General features: G+C 43.2%; 1 protein-coding gene and 1 pseudogene across 2 annotated transcripts in view; both read right to left on the minus strand.

Moving 5' to 3' along the window:
* LOC132658764 (glycogen synthase kinase-3 alpha-like) overlaps window positions 1–14,342 on the minus strand; it is a 34,611-nt pseudogene extending 20,269 nt beyond the window's left edge.
* Window positions 1–15,280, minus strand: part of ARHGAP6 (Rho GTPase activating protein 6) — a 542,302-nt gene extending 527,022 nt beyond the window's left edge. For both annotated transcript variants that reach the window (XM_027963555.3, XM_004021902.6), the window contains exon 1: window positions 14,281–15,280. In XM_027963555.3, the coding sequence (XP_027819356.2) occupies window positions 14,281–14,859 (579 nt within the window). In that variant the 5' untranslated portion in view covers window positions 14,860–15,280. The remainder of the gene's footprint in view (window positions 1–14,280) is intronic.
* Between the last annotated feature and the right edge of the window lie 234 nt (window positions 15,281–15,514).

The following is a 15,514-nucleotide window of genomic DNA, read 5'->3' on the forward strand; positions in this document are numbered from 1 at the left end:
TGTCCATGGGATTCTCCAGCCAAGAATACTGGAGTGGGTTGCCATTTCCTTCTCCAGGGGATCTTCCCCATCCAGGAATTGAACCTGGGTCTCCTGCACTGCAGGCAGATTCTTTACTGACTGAGCTATGAATGAAGCCCAAAATATTGCATAGAAACATTTAATTAATAACGCAAAAGGAATCTTTGTAAGTATGGTAAGTTAATTTTCTTCTTGACCATTCAACTTTCTTACTCTGAACTCTGAAAGTAAAAGTTCTTACTTTGAACTTTTAAAAAATTACTTTTTTAAATGATTTTAGATTCCAGTGAATATTTACATAAGTTATATCTTCCATATCTTTATATAAATTAGAAATGATACTTTATGGGATCAGTAAAATACATAGCATTATTTAAACATTTCCTACAAAAGGGATATTTCTAGATGAGGAAAGACTAGACAATCATGACATATTGATTCTTCTGTATCTAGCTTCCATCCCTCTCCCCTGGGAAAAAATGAAACTCTGAATAATACTGGAAAGAGAAATAAACTATTTCACTTTCTAAAAAATATCTTGTCACTCTGAATAACCTTTTTCAGTTATAAGAACCCTGAACAAGAACCTAAATATCTGATCATCTGCATAGCACTTTTTACTGATCTTCAAAAGGGCACCCTCAGTGAAAAAGTAATTTATTTCCAATTTAATCATAAATTAAAGGATTAAAATGTTGTCATTGCAGCAACATTTCATGACTGAGTTCATGACTCTGAGCTTCTGAAGTTAGCCTGGGACTCACATCACACTTCATGACATTCAAGGCTGCTTACTATTTCCATATCGCCTTTCACTTTTATTTTATTGGCGTTTTGACAAACACGTTCTGACCACACGATTTTTTGACAATATATTTCCATTAGAAGCCAGATTCAACATGCCTCTTTGGGAGCATGCTGAAAGACCCAGAGCCACCCTCTGTGATACAATATGAAACGTGCACCTGTCTTTGAGTTGTTTTATAAATCATCAAAGGAAGAAACCTGACTCACTGGGTTAGCAGCAAGAACCTAGAGACAAAAAGTTCTAATCCTGGATTTCTCTAAGCAATTTGCCAGATACCTTCAGGTCAATAGTTTAATTTTCATGTAACCAGTTCTTCAATTCTGGTTTTATATATATCCATGATTTTTCTCTGTCAAAGAGAAAATATGACCAAACTTTGTGTTGATGCTCAGAAGCTTTCATAAGCTTTCATAACAGATGCTTTCATAAGCGAACCTATACTTCTTTACTGACAATGATAATGCAATATTTGTGATAATCTGTATGAGGGGAGAGGCAGAATTCATTTGTAGCATGATAAAAGTCCTAGGGAGGCTTGTTTTGAACACAATTCCAGGAAGAATTAACCATGTCTATGATAATCTAAAGGCAGAACTCTGAAGGTCTCCGTTGGGGCAGGGCCAGTGCTGGGCCTGGAGATGTCGTAGATAGGATTTAAGCACCACAGGGATATCTCGACTGGATAGAAAACCTTTAACGGCTCTTCCATCCCAACATTCTATTTTGTTCATAGAATGCCAAAGTCAGTCTAGAAATGTTAATGGGAGTTATGGTTAGATTTTGAGCAAAAAAAGCATCTGAGTGTAGATGGTATTGTTTCAACTTAGTGATGCTGCCTTGTTACCCTGGGAAGATGTTGATGAGATTAGCCATGAACAATAGTCAGCTTGAGCTCACATGATAGTGGTAGCGTGAGGAAGTGAGAACACCAGGCTTCAAGTGAGAAAGTACATGGCATTTGCCAGCTAGAGAACCAGGACTGAACTGGGAGCTAACCAGTTTCCAACATGCTAAGTATTCTCCAAACAAAAAGTATCTAATGCAATGAAGTTACTGGGACTAGTGTGTGGGAATGAAGGTTACCCCCTGGCTTGTTAGCATATCTTGTGTTACACCAAATCCACAATGCAAGTCCAGCAAATTCCTGTGTTCCAAGTCACTAGTCCAAATCCCTGGGGTGACAGCCTCCAATGCCTATCATGAAAAGTATACATTACTTAACAACTTGAAGATAAATTTTCAATTACCTTTTGCTGTTGTCCAACTCAGTCAGGTCTATTCATTCATTTGATCACCTAAGCCCTCTTTGAGTGCCTTGGTGGAAAGAGTAAGGTTCCTGGAACACACTGTAGGTGCAGAATAAATATTTTCAACTAATACTCTAATTCAAGTCCTACTTTTGTTGCTTCCTAGCTGTGTGACCTGGACACATCTTCCATTTTATGTAACCTTGCTCTACTAACCATCTTTTATTACTTCCTATGTGCTGGGCACTTTCCAAGTAATCAGATTATGAGTTCCTCACAAAAACTCTTTGAGGTAGGCACTTTAATTAACCTCATTTGACAGATGATGAAACTGAGGCAGAAAGATGCTTTGTAATTTGTTCAAGGTCACAGAGCACAGCTGAGATTTGAATCCAGGTGGTCTGGATCAGAGTTCAGCTCTAACCCATTCACTTCATTTCTTCTCCAACTAAGGCTTGGCTGCCTCTTAATTGGAATCTCAGTGTCCTTATCTGCAAAACGAAGGTTGACTCTATCACCCCACAGAGTTGTTGTAATAATAATAAAAAAAACTGAGCATTCTACAAACACTATTAATAACTGTTATTTCACTTATTATTATCATCACCTATGCTGGTGGCTCAGTGATAAAGAATCTGCCTGCCAATGCAGGAGATGTGGGTTTAATCCCTGGGTTGGGAAGATCCCCCGAAGAAGAAAATGGCAACCCACCTCAGTATTTTTTTATTTTTTTTTCAGTATAAATTTATTTAATTGGAGGTTAATTACTTTACAATATTGTATTGGTTTTGCCATACATTAACATGAATCCGCCACAGGTATACACGTGTTCCCCAACCTGAACCCCCCTCCCTTCCACCTCAGTATTCTTATCCAGGAAATCCCATGAACAGAAGAGCCTGGAGGGCTACAATCCATGGGGTCACAAAAAGAGTAGGACATGACTCAGCAACTAAACAACACCAACAATCTGAAGCAAACAACTGAAATAAGTGGACAAGGAATCAATTGGAAGTTCCATTATGAGCACAATGCTACTTTGCTCAAAAGCCAGAAAACCTGGTGGCCTGGTTCAGGATTTCCATAAACCAAATTATTAACTATAGCAGAAACCTTGTTAGAATAAACCCAGAGGCAATGTGGCTACTGTCACCTAAGGTTTATCTTTCCCATTCCCCATCCACCTTTGGGTCTCAGCTTGCCTAACTATTTATCAACCCCGGAGAAAAGAAATTATTGACAATGCAAGCTGAGAATTGATCTGATGCTTATTCACACTTCAGCTTCAGTGCATGCATGCTCAGTTGCTCAGTCGTGTCTGACTCTTTGCAACCCCACAGACTGCAGCCCACCAGGCTCTTCTGTCCATGGGATTCTCCAGGCAAGAATACTGGAATGGGTTGCCATTTTCTCCTCTAGAGGATTTTCCTGACCCAGGGATCAAACTGGCATCTCCTGCATCTTCTGCATTGGCAGGTATATTCTTTTACCACTGAGCCACCTAGGAAGCCCTTCAGCTCCTATGGGTAGTATTAATTCGCCTGTTTCCACAAGTGCCCAGGTATACCGAAGGAAAACCGTGTTATTTATCTTGATCCATGGGGTCACCCAACTCAATTCATTTCCAATCCAGCCTTCTCCTCTTGTCCATCGGCACAAGATGTGTGGTATTTTGTCAATTTGCTTTTAGTTCTAATGACTCCTAAAAATCTGTGGCTATTCAATAGCTCTAGTGTGATATGACCAAGCAATTTTTCAAGATTGTAAGTACATTTTAGAGTCTCTGCCTATTCTGAAAAACAATCTTTTTAATAGCTTCTCTGCACTTGCTCCCAAAGCATACTAATCAGGACACGGAATTTCCACAGTAACCAGTCTCAGAAAATCCCAGGCTGGCTGTTGACTCCTCCATTGAATCTGATAGAGCTGTTACTATCTACTTGTTGCATTCTCAAGGACAGCATTTAATACACATTAGGCTTGGGCCTGCTACATAACTCTCTTCATTCACGTTTATGTTTTACTGAAAAGATGATGTAGCAACAATATTGATATATTTTCTCTAAAAGTCATCAACAGTATTCTTTTTTGAATTGATATTGAAGTTTGCATACCATAAAATTTACCCTTTTAAAGTGTACAGTTCAGAGGTTTGTGGTATATTCCTCAGGCTGTGCAAACATCACCTTTATCAGGGTCCAGAATGTTTTCATCCCTCCAAAAAGGAACCAGGTATCCATTAGCAGTCCACTTCTCATCACACCTACTGCCAGCTTCTGGCAACCATTAACCTATTCTCTGTCTCTAGAGATTTGCCTAATCTAGACATTTCATATTAAGAGAATCACACAATATATGGTCCTTTACCTAGCTTTTTTTACTTAGTGTAATGTTTTCAAGGTGTATCTATGTTGTAGCAAATATTAGCACTCCAGGCCTTCTTATTGCTGAATAATCTTGCAAGGAATAAATATATCTTGTTTTGTTTGCCATTCATCTGTTGATAGACATTTGATTGTTTCCACCATTTTTGCCATGATGAACAATGCTCCTATGAACACTCACTTACAATCTTTGTGTACACGTATTTTCAGTTCTCTTGAGTAGATACCTAAAGGTAGAATTGCTGAGTAATACGGTCAATGTTTAATTTTTTGAGAAACTGCCAAAGTATTTTCAAAGCTGCTGCACCATTTTACATTCTCACCAGCAGTGTATGAGAGTTTCAATTTATCCACATCCTTATCAACACTTGATATTATCTTTTCTATTATAGCCATATGACTATATTGCCATATGAATTAGTATATCATTGTGGTTTTGATGTGTATTTCCCTAATAGCCAATGAAAACATCATTCTTTACTAGCTAACGCAGTACCTAATTCCATTTCCACATATTCCTTTCCATTTTTGCCACATTGGAACATAGTTGCAGTTATAATCTCAGTTTCTTTATCATAAGCAATGGCCCAAAGAGAATGCAGTAAAATTTAGACTAAGATACCATGCCTCAAAGGTGTGTCTCAGGATTTGAAGAATCACTGTCAGAACACAGCTTCCCTCAGTCATTGAATAGATTCTGATATGAAACACTGTCCCCTATGCAGGCTTAAAAAAATTACAATCTAGCTATGGAAAGCTGAGCTCACATTTGTGTAAATCATGAATTTGTCGCGACATGTATGATAGTCAAAACATATTTCTTTGGAGGTGACATCTGGTTAAGTCATAAAGTATGATGAAGTTTTCTCAGATATGGGACGAGGCAATCAAAAGCAGAATGAGGAGAGAAAAAAATCCCTGCAGAGACCTTTACATTAAATCATAAAATCCTGAACTGCATCATGAAGCTCAAGGCCCAGCCAGACTCATGCTTCTCCATCTTCCTACTCCTCTAGGTGCTTTCAGTTGGATTTTTCTAAGTTCTTGAAGCATATTATGACCCTCTTAATTACCTACCATTCTATATTTTCCCTTCTTTTTTGTTTGGCAAAAGCCTCCTTATTTATCTACTGGTTTCAGGTGAGACATCCCAGACCTCCTTAGTACTTGTGTCAGCTTCCTATGGCTGCTGTAACAAATTATTACAAATGTCATGGCTTAAAACAACACTTATTCTCTTACAGTTCTGGAGATCAGAAGTCTCACCGGGCTAGGAGAAGGATGTTGGCAAAGCCACTGTCATTCTGTAGACTCTAGGGACAATCTGTTCCCTTGCCTTTTCCAGCTTCTAGAGGCTGCCGCATTCTTTGGGTCATGGCTACCCTCTCCATTTTCAAAGCCAGCAGTGTAGCATCTTTGAAATCAGTGTATGTGTCTGTCTGTCTGTCTCTGTATCTTTCTACATCTGTCTGTCTGTCTCTCTCTGGCTGATTCTATCCTCATATCTTATTCTCTAACTCTGATCTTCCTGTCTCCTTCTTATAAGGATCCTTGTGATTACATTAGACTCACCCAGATAATCCAGTATCATTCCCCCATCTCAAGACACTTAATCACATCTGCAAAGTCTCTTTTGCCATATAAGGTAACATATCCATGGGTTCTAGGAATTAGGACATGGACATCCTGGGGGCGGGCATTATTGTGTCCACCACAGTCCTCCTGTCATAATGCCATTGCATTCTGAGGAAGTGCAACAATTTATTTATTGGGAATGATTGCTTTCACAAAGGGGTAAGCATCTTGTAGGGCCATGCCTGTTTATTCCACAAACTTCCAGTGTTTAGGGCACAGCCGGCACTTGACAAACAATTTAATGACGACCTGGCTGAGTGGCTAGTTTGCTTTTGTTGGATGAAAATTCCTAGGGAAAGGGGAGGAGGTCAGCTAAGATTATAGTGTAAAAGGCTTTGAAATGACTGGCTAAGCAGTTTGGATTTCATTCTGTACACACTAAGTCCCAGCAAAGGTTTTTACTCAGGCAGTTAATGTGATTACAATTGTTTCTTTGGTATAGAAGGCCCATAAGCCAGATGGGAAGAGGGGAAAACTGAAGGCAGGGTGACCAAGCAGGAGGTCACAGAAAATGAGGACCCAAACTAGGCAGCAGCAATGAGAAGGAACAGCTGGAGAGAGATGTAAGAACTTGGATACATTCCTCTTCAAATCCTTTCAAGCATGGAGCAAATGAGAAATAAACACAACAGGATTTGATAACTTATTGGAGACGACAGGAGGAAAAAAAAAGAGGGGGGAAACTGAAGACATTTCTGGCCTGGTAAAACTAAACTGGCCTTAGAATGGTGACACCAACCAAGAATAAGAAATACGGAAAGTGAAGTGTGCTCAAAGAAAAGGGGATTGATTTGTTCCACTTCAGACCAGGAGGAGTCCAGTGGGCATCGTGAGCAGATGTCTTGCAAGAAACTGGAATAGATGTTAGATGCTCAAGCACACAGAACTATGAGTGTCCCCAAGAGGGATAATGACTGAAGTCACAAAAGTGAATGAGATCATCAAGGCAGAATGATCTGAAGGAAACATACAGGACTGTGGGGATGTGTGGGTGACAAGCACAGAAACAGAAGAGCAGGAAGAGACACTACAGACCGAGAATCAGGCAGCAGGGAGGGACCCGGGACTCCTCTGGGCATAGTGGGGAGGGGAGGGCAGGTAGTGGGGGTGGGCAGAACAGTGCTGTCACTTCTGCCCAGAAGTTCAGCCAAATGAGGTCTAAGAAAGTCATGGGATTTGGGCAACTTTGAGTAAATTGTTTCATTAAGTAATGGGGCTAGAAAAAAAAGATTGCCAGAGTTCTAGATTTTCATGGTTGCTTACTTTTTCCAGAAGTTTTGCAGTTCGTATTGAGTCAAGGAGGATTTCAGGGTGGTTCTGCCCTCAACTTGTCTGAGTTTGAACTTAACTCTTTCAATCTGTCTTTAACTAGAAAGTAAGGAGGCTGCAACTAGATGCTACCTAAGGTCCTTTCAGGTCTAAAATATGCTCTTGCCAATCGTCAAATTCCAAAATCCCGGTGAAAGTTCAGTTCAATCTCAGAAGAACTTGTCTTAATATTATCCTCTATTCAAGTTAAAAATTACCTTAGAAATGAAATGAATTCTAGCAGAGAAATAATCCAAGAGAAAGCACATGAAAAGTGAATATTTTCCCCAGTTATAAATTCTTAGGGCATTATGCTGATTTCAGACATCAGTTCAGTTCAATTCAGTCTCTCAGTCATGTCCGACTCTTTGCGACCCCATAGATTGTAGCACACCAGGCTTCTCTGTCCATCACAAACTCCCAGAGCTTCCCAGATATCACAAACTCATGCCATTAAGTCGGTGATGCCATTCAACCATCTCATCCTCTGTTGTCCCCTTCTCCTCCTGCCTTCAATCTTACCCAGCATCAGGGTCTTTTCCAATGAGTCAGTTCTTCCCATCAGGTGGCCAAAGTATCAGAGCTTCAGCTTCAGCATCAGTCCTTCCAATGAATATTCAGGACTGATTTCCTTTAGGATGGACTGGTTGGATCTCCTTGCAGTCCAAGGGATGTGTGTTCCGTGTGTGGCTCTCTTAGAAGTGCGGGGGGTGGGGGGGGGGTGGTGGTCCAGATGGTAAGAGAGGTATGCCTGTTTCCCCCCTCTTGTTGGGGGCCAGGTGCTGCCTCGTCCGTGGTTGTCCTCACCACCTGCCATGGGGAACTGACTTTTTGGCGGGGCATATGCCTCATGTCCCCTCCCCACTTGTGGTGGTTGCATGTGGGTGTGGAAGCAATCGTGGTGGGCTGGGGTGTGTGAAGGGGGGCCATTGGGCTTCTCGCACACACACCCCATCCAGAGACCAACAGATTTCAGAAATAATTCCTTGTAAAATGCCCTTTGTCAATATCTTGTTTGAAGCTGCCTTACTCTAATTACTTCCTCTTTCGACATGGGTGAACCTCTATTTTTAATCACAATATTCCTCTCTGCCCATGTTTTAACTTTTAATACCAGTTTTCGTCATTACATATTACAATTCAATTCTTTCTTACACATATGTTTAGATACCCCATGTTTTTTCCCTATCTTCATTTTCTTTTAAAATGGTATTTTTCCCAGTTCAAAGCCTTGGTTGACATATACCAGGAAAGAAGAAGAAATGACAGAGTAAAGCCAGAAATATGAGAGAAAATGGTACCAGAAAGCAAAACTGAGAATTCAGTTTTTTTTATAAAGTAGTACATTATATAGGGTTTCTCAATCTCGGAGCTATTGAAAACTGGAGCAGGAGAATGATTTGTTGCAGCAGTCTCTCCTGTGTAGCGTAGAATGATTAGCAGCATCCCAGGTCTCTACCCATCGTGCTGGTAACACATGTTCCCAGCCTCAGCACTGGCAATCAAACATGTCAACAGGCATTGCCATGTAGTCATATATCATAAAGAAGGCTGGGTGCCAAAGAATTGATGCTTTTGAACTGTGGGGTTGGAGAAGAGTCTTGAGAGTCCCTTGGACTGTGAGGAGATCCAACCAGTCAATCCTAAAGGAAATTAACCCTGAATATTCATTGGAAGGACTGATGCTGAAGCTGAAGCTCCAATTACTTGGCCACCTGACATGAAGAGCCAACTCACTTGAAAAGACCCCGATGCTGGGAGAGATTGAGGGAGGAGGAGAAGGGGACAACAAAGGATGAGATGGCTGGATGGCATCATCGACTCAATGGACATGAGTTTGAGCAAACTCTGAGAGATACTGAAGGCCAGGGAAGCCTAGTGTGCTGCAGTCCATGGGATCGTAAAGAGTCAGATATGACTGAACAACTGCCAGATACATCCAGGCTGCAAACCTACCCTTTGGTTGAAAACCACTGGTTTATTGAGACCAAACTATTCAACGTAGCTCAATAGTGCAAAAACAATTTGGTAAAGTGGAAAAGTAAGAAATATAGAAGTGCTATGTTTCTATGCCAACTCCCATTTATTTGTAGGATGCTTCGCATGGTTACCCCATGCTTATCTCCTTTGAGTATCTGTCCCCCTGCTTGTTTCATCCTATTGATGCATGCCCCCCACAAACACTAGAGTGATCTCTCTAAAACACATATTGAATCATCTTACACACCCATACTTAAAAATCACCAATTACCCCACTCTCCACCACAGGGTTTCTCAGCCTGGGCACTCTTGACATTGAGGTAACTGAGACAATTCTCTGTTGTGGGTGGTGTCCTGTGCACTGTAGAGTGTTTAGCAGCAGCCCTGGATTCTTCCCAGCTAGATGCAACTAGCACCTTCCCTCCTAGTAGGCAGAAGAATGTCCCACCAAAGATTTCTACGTCCTACTCTCTGGAACGGGTGAATATGTTAGTGTACATGGCAAGTGGGAATTAAGGCTGCAGACAGAATTAACGGTTGCTAATCAACCAACTTTAAAGCGATGAGATTACCTTGGATGATCCAGGTGAGCCCTATGTAATTGCAAGCATCCTTAAGAGTGTCTTAGGAAGAAAAAACTAGAACACAGCTGGCATTAAAGATGGGGGAATGAGGACACTGGAAAAGTAAAGGAAATGGACCCTAGAGCCTTCAGAAGGAATGTGGCCCTGCCAACACCTTGCCTTTAATCGAAGGGGACCTATTTCAGACGTCTGACCTCTACAAGTATAAGATAAGAAATTCGTATTGCTCTAACCCATACATTTGGGGTAATTTGTTATAGCCACAAAATGAAGTTAATACTTCATCATCCCCAGTTATGACAACCAAAACTGTCTTCAGACATTGCTAAATGTCCCCTGGGAACAAAGTTGCCTCCAGGTTGAGAACTACTATTCTTTGAAATGCAGAGTCCAAACTCCTACCCAACCTGTTGAATGCTAGTGTCTAACATACAGTGAGATATAGCCTATGCTCCAGGCACACCAAACTTCTAACTTCAAAAACATCCTTTCACTTCCCTGCAGATTTGATGCCAAAGGCTGTCTTGGAAGATGGGCAATGTGCTTTGGCCTTTCTGCCATTTTTATCCAAGCCCATAGATAGTTATTATGCCCTGGAGGAGGGCATGGCAACCCACTTCAGTATTCTGACCTGAAGAATCTCCATGGACAGAGGTGCCTGGTGGGCTACAGTCCACTGGATCACAGAGACGACTGAGCAACTAAGCACAGCACTGCATACCTCCAAGTATGTGTCTCACTTCTGGTTTCATTAGGTTGTTATACTAAAAACCATGTGGTTGCTACATATATTAAACTTCAGATAACTTAACCTCCTCCTCCAAACAAACTATTGCACTTAAGCTCTTCTAAGTTCTCTTTGATGGAAACTCTGGCATCACCAGCACCCCTGTGCCTTTGCAGGTCCATTCCTTTCTGTTTCATCAAGGAATCCCTTCTTCTTCTGATAAATGGCAATCACCCTTGAAGAACAAGTTCAAGTGTTTTCTGCACAGTGAAGTTTTCTAAGACTCCCCAAAGCACTGTGAATCACATTCCCCAGTCCCTCACTGTGCTGACCCTTCTGCACTGCAGCTATTGGTTGAGTCATCCATGCCCCTCCTTAGACTGTAAGCTCTTTAATGGGTGAAGCCATAATTTAGCCTCTCTTCATTCCTGGTACATAGAGAAATGCTTGTGCTCAAGAAGTTCTTGTGGTGTGAATGAAGAAAAAAGAATTCATGGATAAAGGCTGGCAAACTCTATGTCAGCTCAGCTCTGATCCAAAATAATTAGAACCCCAGGGTTAGAATGAGACCTTACTCCCCTGTTTGTGATCAGAGTAAAGGATAAAACCTGGCTGCTAAGAACAAAGCTGAGAAATGTGCACCAGCTGTATCACCATGTACATTTATCCCTTTCTCTTCTCCCATTTTCAACTCAATAGATATTCTACCCAGCATGTCCATGATTCAAATTTTGTTACAGTAATCCTAAAACACATAGTAAGGAAATACTGAGTTGTAGCTGACTTTGTCTAACACCTCATTTTAAGCCATAAAATTGCCATTTGTGAGCTCTGAATGAACAGAAGGCATAGAGCTACAGGCATTTAGGAGAGTTTGGGGAGCAGGAGCCATTGTTTGAACAATTTAGTTTAAAACCAGAGAATCTGTTTGAAGAACTAAATAGAGATGGATGTGATCCATTGCTGGCTACATCTGAATGAAGGTGAATTCTCATGTTTGCCCATGGATTCAATGGAAGAGAAACTGAAAGCTGAATAAACTATAAGAGATCCATGGAATCTGTAGGCAAGACTCAAGAAGGATCTACATGGTTTTGGAATCGGAAGAAGACCCCAAAAGGAAACTTTCTGACAGCTGAAAGCACTTCTGTGGGCAGTCAAGATGGCCATCCTGTGGGCTACATTCAACTCACTGGTGTTGGAATTCTCAACTGGAGCAATTTTGACCCCCAGAAGACATTCAGCAGTGTCTGCAGACATTTTTCACTGTCATACTGGTGGGGAAGGGTGCTATTGGCATCTAGTGGGTATAGGCCCAGGATGCTGCTGAACATCCTACAATGCACAGGACAGTGTCCAGAGCAAAGAGTTACTCAGCCACAGCTGTCAATAGTACAGAGGCAGAGAAACCCCAAGCCAGAGCGACCAGGAGAAGCATAAGAACCAAGTCTGTACGATCCAAATCTCCTTTCCAGGGCCCATGAGTAACCTTGCAAGGTGCTCACATGCTGGACTTTTGACATCATTAGTAAAGATTCTCTTTTAGGACAAAGGACCCAGCTTGCTTACAAGTGAGAAGGACAAGCAGTGCTCAATAGGATGAATTTCCTTGGTTTCTGAGAGGGTTCCAAGGCATTAAACCTTTGAAAGGTAATCCAGGCCATTAAGTTCCAGACCCTGGGGTTAAGTTAGGATATCTGGGACTCAAACAAAATCAGCCTTGGACTTTCATGCCAGGATTCTAACCAATCATTCCACATTTGCCTCAAGACTAAAGGGATTACATACACACACACATGAACATTTTATGAAAAAAAAATTGTTCTTTTGTTAGATGGCTATGTACTTAGTTTTAACCACTACAAAAGAGATGAAAGTCATGGTAGGTGAGCCTGAAGACTGCCTGTACACTGCATAGAACAGTTTCAAGCCACTCAGTATTGCTGAAGTTCAGATATTTGTCCATTGATGATGAGATTTTAATGGATAAGAAGAAAATTTCTGTTGTGCTCATCCACAGTAGATTGCCTTTTGATCATAATAGTGACAAACAGCATCTGCATACTATATTCCAAGTACATACAGTTGCAAAGAAAAGCAGAGACATTCTTAATGATGCAGTTGGTTTAAACGTGAATGTCAGTGACTACCCAATCCAAGAACTTGGCTTGCTTTATGCATTTCTTTCTCTTTCAACTCCTACAGGCTAATCTGCGAGTGTGTGCTTCTGATATACAGTAGGAATCCAGGCTCCTCTAAAGACCAACAGAAATTCAGCATTTAGATTCTTGACCCTCTTCCTAATGCTGAGTTCTCTGGTTTGGAGAGAATCTCTCCCTCTCCTATTTGACTTTTCTCTCTACTGTCTACCTTCCTCATGAAAATGGGCAGGACAGTCAACAGTGTTTGTTAGTATTTGTAATCCATCCTCCCCACCCAACACCAGCAGTTATTTTTGACACAGTAACTAATATTTTACCAACAAATGATGCAAATATTTCTGCTAAATATCGATTTTTCTAAGGAGGTCTGATAAAAGCCAAAATTTCATAGTTAGTTGTCTCATGTTAAGACAGCAAGGTATATACTATTGGACACTACTTTCCAACTGTTTTTCTTGGTTGTATTTTCTTCCTTTAGTCTAAATCTCCAGCAATTACATGGTGTTGCACTCCATTTCTGTAATTCTAACTGTACTTTAAAATATTTCATTACAATGGATGGAATCTCCCCTTATGGAAACAGACCCAAGGCAAATCTATAGAGTTTGTGAACTGAACAAGAGTTGTTCATTTTTAAAACAACTAGTATTTACTCTCTAAAAGCATGCAGCTTTCCAAGTACACATCAACCACAGTTTCCTATTACTTCTGTTCTCCATTCTTTTTAACCAGCAAACATTTTTAAAGGTACCAGTAGCTCCCTCTGAGTCCCTTATTTGCTAATGATTCTTGAGTCATGTAGCTAGTGAAATAACTACAGGTTGCCCTTAGTGGAATTGGGGCATATTTCCATGATCTTTGATAGCCTTAAGCAGAGATTTTTTTTTTTCTCCAGGATTAAACTAGTGCTTAATACCATAGATCTCTGATATTAAACTTTTATGGAGAAGAAAAAATCAAAACTAGAGAATTCTAGTAGTAGCTACAACCCCAAACACACAGACCTACACACACATACTGACACCACCTTCAAATTCTCTGTAAAATAACCACATGGCAGAAATATTTCAAAATATGATTTCCTCCAATCCTGACAAACAGCTTAGAACTAGACCATTTGGAGTTCCAAAAAATATCAATATTGGCTGAAGGGATAAGTGACCCTTTGAAATCACCTGCCGCACAGAAAGCATCTCTTCCTCAGCTCCTACCACTGCTCCGTGCGGAGCCAAGGAGTCCTAACAAACACATGCGGGTGGCCACTAGGGACGTCCCATTTCCAGACACCATTTCACCAGCCACAGAGGAACAGCCGCACCAGGAAAGCCCCTCAGAGGTGCTCTGGCTGTGTAAACGAGAAGTAATTAAAGAACTGCCCAGGTGGCCAGCCTTGGGCCACGAGGACACGCGGCACCGGACCCTACCTCGGACTTCCACACGACATAGGGTTGGCCGTGGCTGTCGGGTGGGGACTGGAACTTTCTCTGCTGGAGCCACCTTCTGGGAGAAGCGAAGATGCCGTTGGGGCCTCCCCCGGAAGAGCAAAGGATGGCGCTGCGACCACTGCCTGGCCCGGCTAGGACCGAAGGCAGGTCCCACACCATGCTCTTCTTGAGTCCGCCGCGACCCAGCGGGACCTCATAGTCAAAGTGGAAGCTGCCAGACGGCGACTTCTCCTGCGGGGTGCTGGGTGTGGAGAAGGACGAGCAGAGGGGTCTAGGGGGTGGGAGGCGGTTGGCCCGAGGAGGTGGGCCCCGGGGAGAGAACGCCGAGCGAGGGCTAAGACCCTCAGCCAGGGACAGCGGGGAGCAGAGGCGGCCCCCGCTGGTCCCCCGCGAGCCGCCCTCTGCGCCCGCCTCGCCCCCGTAGCCGCCGATCAGAGCCGGGTCCAGGCTGCGGGTCTGGCGCAGCTTCCTCTTGGAGAAGCCCTTGGCAGAAGCCGCGCTGCCCGAGGCCGGCGAGGAGCAGGAGAAGACACTGTGGAGCAGGCTCTGCGCGGACATCTCGGCGGGCTGTGCCTGAGGGCCACCCTCTTCCAGCTCTCGGAACTGCTAGCGATTTGGGGACCAGGAAGCAAGGGGGCTCAGGCGAGGCTGCCAGGCGGCGTCGGCCCGAGGCTCACCGAGGGCGGTAGAGGGCAGTTCCCGGCTCACGCGCCACCAGCGCGCTCCAAATGCCCCGGTGGGGGCAGAAGCAGGAGATCCATCACCAGCCTTCTAGGAAAAGGGGTGGGGAGGGAGGACTCCTTCGGTGGCGAGAACCTTCCCGCAGAGCCTAAGTCCTGAAGAGGGTAAGGAAGAAGAGGAAGGTCAGGCGCTCGCTGGGTTCCCAGCTCCGGCGGCCAGCGCCACTCCCCCTTCCCAGCTGAGGCAGGAGATGCCGCGCTCGAGCTCTCTGGCTCTGGACAGCCTCGAAGTCTCCAGCAAGCTCCTCCTCGCGCCCTAAGGACGGTCCCGAGGGCTGAGGAGGAGGCCTCCTGGGCGTGCGCCCAGGGCGCGTCCCTCGCTCTCCGCTCGCTGTGAGAGGGACTTCCTCCCGCGCTGGAGCTGGGCACCCGATCTGCGCCCCAGGGCACCCTCGCCGTATCCGGGCCCCTGAAGCTACGCGTCTCGCCACCACTTAGCTGCTGCGCCCACTCCTCTGACTGGCTAGGCGCAA

This window comes from Ovis aries, chromosome X (genome assembly GCF_016772045.2).
Source record: "Ovis aries strain OAR_USU_Benz2616 breed Rambouillet chromosome X, ARS-UI_Ramb_v3.0, whole genome shotgun sequence".
Taxonomy (NCBI): domain Eukaryota; kingdom Metazoa; phylum Chordata; class Mammalia; order Artiodactyla; family Bovidae; genus Ovis; species Ovis aries.